We start from the raw sequence: 5,993 nt of genomic DNA on the forward strand, positions 1-5,993 counted from the left end.
GATGTTTGTGTTTTTATGAAGGTTATTAATATTTATTTAAAATCATTATATTCCATTGACATCGTCTTCAGGAGTTACGTCCATCCTGTTTGTAACCACAGAAAGTCTCGGCCAAAATAAAAGTCCAGTTACAGCTTGATACCTGAAGGCATGGTTTGGTGCCGAGACCCTGATCCGGGGGTCAGAGGGGGAACAGCAGGAAGCCGGAGAAGACACTGAAGTTTCTCGAGTCGTCGTAGAGCCGGTAGCTGGCCGGCAGACTGAGGCGGACCCCGTCGCCCTCCTCCAGCTGCAGGGCCACGCCGCCCGACGTGGAAGCATAGCCGCCGTGGTTGTTCAGGTCCAGGCTGAAGACGACCGGCTGGTTGTTCCTGTACAGGTGGAGCCCCATGTAACCCTTCAGGTAGTCTGCAGCCGTGAAGCTGAAGAAGTAAAGTCCTCTGACAGGAGCCGTGAACACGCCTGACAGACACAGAGCAGGTCAACGGTTACACACTGAAGCCATGACATCATGGGTCTGTAAGGGGACGGGGTTTACCTGGAGTCTGGTTGTAATGGGGTCTTTAAGGCGACGGGGTTTACCTTGAGTCTGGTTGTAATGGGGTCTGTAAGGCGACGGGGTTTACCTGCAGTCTGGTTGTAGTGGGGTCTTTAAGGCGACGGGGTTTACCTGCAGTCTGGTTGTAGTGGGGTCTTTAAGGGGACGGGGTTTACCTGCAGTCTGGTTGTAGTGGGGTCTTTAAGGCGACGGGGTTTACCTGCAGTCTGGTTGTAATGGTGATACTGCTACTGATCTTCTCCTCTCCACCCTTACTTGTTCTTTGGACAAACTCTGTCCCTTCACCTCCAGGCCTGCACGCCCAACTCCACCTGCCCCGTGGCTGTCGGACTCAGTGCGTACTGATAGACGGAGCCTAAGAGAGGCTGAGCGTAAATGGAGACAAGGCAAACTCCCGGAGGACCTTCTTAACTTCCAAGCTCTTCTTTCCACTTTTTCCTCCTCTCTATCTACTGCTAAAGCTGCTTTCTTCTGCTCTAAAATCCTAAACTCTGCTTCCAATCCTAAAAAACTCTTTGAAACTTTCACTTTACTCCTCCAACCCCCACCCCCTCCTCCTACTTCCTCCCTTCTCCCTGATGATTTCGCCAACTTCTTTGACAAGAAGGTAAACGATATCAGATCCTCCTTCTCTCAGCCCCTCTCTCCCTGTCCAATCCTGCCCCACAGCTCTCCCTCCCATCTCCACGCCCCATCTTACCCTTTCTGGCTCCTCTCTCCCCTAACGAGGTCCTCAACCTTGTTACATCTAACCGCCCCACCACGTGCTCCCTTGACCCGATCCCTTCCCCTCTTCTTCAGTCTATTGCGACTGAACTCCTTCCTTTCCTCAACCACCTCATCAACACATCTCTTGTTTCAGGATGCTTTCCCACGGCCTTCAAGACCGCCAGAGTCACCCCCCTTCTGAAGAAACCATCACTCGACCCCTCTGATGTCAAGAACTTCAGACCGGTTTCTCTTCTACCCTTTCTATCCAAAACACTTGAACGTGCTGTCTTTAACCAACTGTCTTCCTATCTCCACCAAAACAGCCTTTTGGACCCCCACCAGTCCGGGTTCAAGGTGGGTCACTCAACAGAGACGGCCCTCCTTGCGGTGACAGAGTTGCTTCATGCCGCGAGAGCTAACTCTCTCTCCTCTGTCCTGATTCTCCTGGACTTGTCTGCGGCGTTTGACACTGTGAACCATCAGATCCTCCTCTCCACCCTCGAGGGGATGGGCGTCTCAGGCTCTGCACTCTTCCCGTTTGCATCCTACCTGACGGGTCGATCCTACCAGGTGACCTGGAGGGGGGCCGTGTCGGAACCACGCATGCTGACTACGGGGGTTCCGCAAGGTTCAGTCCTGGGCCCCCTTCTCTTCTCGCTCTACACAACATCTCTGGGTTCTGTTATTCGCTCGCATGACTTCTCCTACCATTGTTATGCCGATGACACCCAGCTGGTCTTGTCATTTCCCCCCGGTGACACCCAAGTGGAGACCCGGTCACGTCTGTTTTCTGTCCTGGCCCCACAGTGGTGGAATGAACTTCCCACTGATGTCAGGACAGCAGAGTCGCTGCCCATCTTTCGGCGCAGGCTGAAAACTCACCTCTTCAGGAAGTGCTACCCTGAGCCTTCCACTCACCACTTATTGTATTCATATTACTTTTTGCACTAACTGTTTTTCTTTGTTTCTGCACTGTACTTTGGCTCTGAGTTATGCTCTGCTTCATGCTCTTAGATGCTTGTTTGGAAAAGAAAATGTACTTATGACTTCTGGGGACTAGTAGTTCTTTTGATTACCAATGTTGATGCACTTATTGTAAGTCACTTTGGATAAAAGCGTCTGCTAAATGACTGTAATGTAATGTAATGGGGTCTTTAAGGGGACGGGGTTTACCTGCAGTCTGGTTGTAGGCTCGTCCGATGTTGGTGATGGTTTTGGAGAAGATTAGAGTCGTCTCCTCGTCGAACGGTCCGACTGATCCTGAATCAGTCAGACCGGCTGAGAACGCAACCTTCAGGTCACCTGCAAAAAGAAGTTTGACTTCAATGTTTTAATACAATAAAAACCTGTTTTACCTTCTGATGGAACTCTGAATGTTTAATATCTAACTATTTACAAATTTTCAGCTTATTTTTTTTAAATAAACTGCGTTCCACAAGTTCACAGTGAATAAGAAGTGACTCTTAACGAAGGTGAAATCTGTAAAAGTGATATTCAACTAAACTAAAATGCTAATTACTTTTATAGTGTGTAAATAACAAATATAGTCAGATAGATCTTTAAGTCAAAATCTTCCCTTTAATTATTCTATGATTTTTGTGCATCACAAGATGAAAACCTTTCTTCATGTTTTAAAGTTTTCTTTGTTTCTGTTCAGAGTTTTAAACAAAAACACTCAAAATATAACTGGATGAATTCTCATCATTTTATTGTGAAGTTTAAAGAGTTCTAAATGTAACAAAAAGCAGTTTTTCTCTCTGAAGTCGTAAAGAAGTTGAGTCCAAACCTGAGTTTGTGTTTGTGAGACGATCATCAGTTTCATTCAGTCTGAAGCTCAAAACTGACAATCAGGGAACAAAGTTCAGACAAAAGCAGGAAACTGATGAACAGAAGAAGCAGAAGTTCTGACATCTGTTGGTCAAATACTTGATTCACTATCAAACTGTATTAATATACAGTTAGTGTACACCTTCAGAGTTACCTGTGTTTTCTGTCTTCACATCTTTCAGATGTTTCTCACTGACACTCAGTCTGACCTCCAGAGCTGAACAGGAAAAAAAGCATGTTTGATTTAATTCTTTAATTATTGATTCATTAAAGTAATATTGAAGAGGTGATGATGTTACCTGCAGTGTGATTCTCGAACTGCTCCTGCTGTGTCTCAGTGGATCTCAGTCTGACCTCCAGAGCTGATAGACATTCACATTTAATTTATTGTTAAAGTTAATGAGTCTCTATTTCAACTCTTTAGTAGTCTAGATCAATCACATTAATACATTATCAATCAATACCTTAATAATTACTGAAATATGAGACTACCTGTAGTGTTGTTGTGGCTGTCTGTCAGTCTGGACTCCATCAAGGAAAGTTGAACAGACTGAACTGAAAACATAAAATAAATCAGAAACGAACTTGTGACTCCTGGGGGACTTTTATGGAAAAACACACAACAGCAGCAAAAACAAATGTCTACTTTAAAATATAAAAAAGGATTTTAATCATCTGTGTTATGAATAGCTGAAGTTAGAATTCCTGTCAATTGAAATGTCAGAAAAGGTTCCTACAATAACTATCATGATGATAAAGGAGTTCCTCAGGGAACCTTACTGGATCCTCCACAGGTTCAGTTTGAAGAAGCACTACATCTACTGTTTGAGCTCTAATGAATCATTTTTCTCTTTGTGTCACTTTATTCAGATGAAATGTATTAATATACAGTTAGTTTAAACCTTCAAAGTTACCTGTGTTTTCTGTCTTCACATCTTTCAGATGTTTCTCACTGACACTCAGTCTGACCTCCAGAGCTGAACAGGAAAAAAAAGCATGTTTGATTTAATTCTTTAATTATTGATTCATTAAAGTAATATTGAAGAGGTGATGATGTTACCTGCAGTGTGATTCTCCAGCTGCTCCTGCTGTGTCTCAGTGGATCTCAGTCTGACCTCCAGAGCTGATTGACAGTCACATTTAATTTATTATTAAAGTTAATGAGTCTCTATTTCAACTCTTTAGTAGTCTAGATCAATCACATTAATACATTATCAATCAATCAATACCTTAATAATTACTGAAATATGAGACTACCTGTAGTGTTGTTGTGGCTGTCTGTCAGTCTGGACTCCATCAAGAAGAGTTGAACAGACTGAACTGAAAACACAAAATCAGAATAAACAAATGTTGACTATTTAAAAGAAATTACAACAATAATACGTATTGTAACAAGTTCAATAATTACAATTTTAAAAAGTCAATAATAGTAGTCTATGACTCAGCTCAGAGGATCAGCAGGTTCCTTGAAGAACCCTCTTATACCTAAGGGTTCTACAAGAACCTTCAGGTTTCCTTGGTGTTCATAAAGGAGTTCCTCAGAGAACCATGTTGGATCCTCCACAGTTTCAGTCTAAACATTCTCTACATGTTTTTTCTCTGAGCTAAAAACGTGGAGTCTGCTCCAAACCTTTCGTCCCGTAGTCATAGTGAATATATATTTAAACAATACATGGATATAAAGCTACAGTTAGTTTGAACCTTCAGAGTGTTACCTGTGTTTTCTGTCTTCACATCTTCAAGCTGTTTCTCACTGACCCTCAGTCTGACCTCCAACTCTGAAGAGAAAACAGGAAATATCTGATTCATTTATAACTATTTACCACTTGTGTTCATAAATATAATAAAGTCAATTTAAATCTACCTGTAGTGTTGTTGTGGCTGTCTGTCAGTCTGGACTCCATCAAGGAAAGTTGAACAGACTGAACTGAAAACACAAAATAAATCAGAAACGAACTTGTGACTCCTGGGGGACTTTTATGGAAAAACACACAACAGCAGCAAAAATAAATGTCTACTTTAAAATATAAAAAAAGGATTTTAATCATCTGTGTTATGAATATCTAAAGTTAGAATTCCTGTCAATTGAAATGTCAGAAAACATTGTTGTGTTGAACGTCCTTGAGATAAAAAGACAATTCATACTATTCTCAGATTTACACTGTACCTGCACAATAGAACCAAACCAATGCAGCAGCTTTGCCACAAAGTCCACCTTTACAAAGCTTCTAATATTCTGTTTTTGTTGATTCAAATATTTATCATTGAGGTCATACTCAGTGGTTGTTATGACCTGGACTGGCAGCACAGTTGTATTGGGTTGTATTAGATTTTACACGTGTACCTAATAAAGAGGGTGAAATCAACAGTTTGATCATAAAGGTTCCAACCAAAACCTTCAGGAGGGTAAAGGAGTTCCTCTGGGAACTTTACTGGATCCTCCACAGTTTGAAGCAACACATGAGCTCAAATAAATTATTGTTTTATTCTGATATCATTTCATAATCTACAGTTAGTCCTAAACCTCCAGAGTGTTACCTGTGTTTTCTGTCTTAAGATCTTCCAGATGTTTCTCACTGACACTCAGTCTGACCTCCAGAGCTGAGGAGAAAACAGTGAAAGTGAATCAGCTGTCCAAACAACACGATCAGCTCCTCTCTAGTAGACTGCTCAATAAACAGATTGATGGACGATGTACCTGTGTTCATTGTGTCCAGGAGACTCTCAGTTGTGTTCACCTGTCTCTGTAGCTTCATCAGTTTGGAGGTTTGATCTGAAACACGAAGATAAACCAGCTGCAGTGAAACATTTCCTCTGTGAGCTTCAGTGTAGATTCTCTCTCTCTGTTACCTGATCGGTCAGTCTGCAGCTGCTGAATCTGAGTCTCTGCAGAGTT

General features: G+C 42.3%; 1 protein-coding gene across 3 annotated transcripts in view; it reads right to left on the reverse strand.

The window, feature by feature from the left end:
- Positions 1-84: 84 nt before the first annotated feature.
- The window catches only part of LOC137892199 (uncharacterized), a 10,159-nt gene continuing 4,250 nt past the window's right edge, over positions 85-5,993 (reverse strand). For 2 of the 3 annotated variants that reach the window (XM_068737183.1, XM_068737181.1), the window contains 14 exons: positions 5,948-5,993; positions 5,796-5,870; positions 5,636-5,698; positions 4,962-5,024; positions 4,813-4,875; positions 4,355-4,417; positions 4,158-4,220; positions 4,012-4,074; positions 3,590-3,652; positions 3,397-3,459; positions 3,252-3,314; positions 3,057-3,110; positions 2,444-2,572; positions 85-462 (listed from right to left, as the gene is read on the reverse strand). The exon at positions 5,948-5,993 is cut by the window's right edge and continues 38 nt beyond it. In XM_068737183.1, coding sequence (XP_068593284.1) covers positions 182-462; positions 2,444-2,572; positions 3,057-3,110; positions 3,252-3,314; positions 3,397-3,459; positions 3,590-3,652; positions 4,012-4,074; positions 4,158-4,220; positions 4,355-4,417; positions 4,813-4,875; positions 4,962-5,024; positions 5,636-5,698; positions 5,796-5,870; positions 5,948-5,993 — 1,152 coding nt within the window. In that variant the 3' untranslated portion in view covers positions 85-181. The remainder of the gene's footprint in view (positions 463-2,443; positions 2,573-3,056; positions 3,111-3,251; positions 3,315-3,396; positions 3,460-3,589; positions 3,653-4,011; positions 4,075-4,157; positions 4,221-4,354; positions 4,418-4,812; positions 4,876-4,961; positions 5,025-5,635; positions 5,699-5,795; positions 5,871-5,947) is intronic. The other variant, XM_068737182.1, reaches the window with a different exon arrangement.

The sequence above is a fragment of the Cebidichthys violaceus genome, unplaced genomic scaffold (genome assembly GCF_023349555.1).
Source record: "Cebidichthys violaceus isolate CVI_PGR_0920_01 unplaced genomic scaffold, fCebVio1.0.p SCAF_77, whole genome shotgun sequence".
Lineage (NCBI taxonomy): Eukaryota > Metazoa > Chordata > Actinopteri > Perciformes > Stichaeidae > Cebidichthys > Cebidichthys violaceus.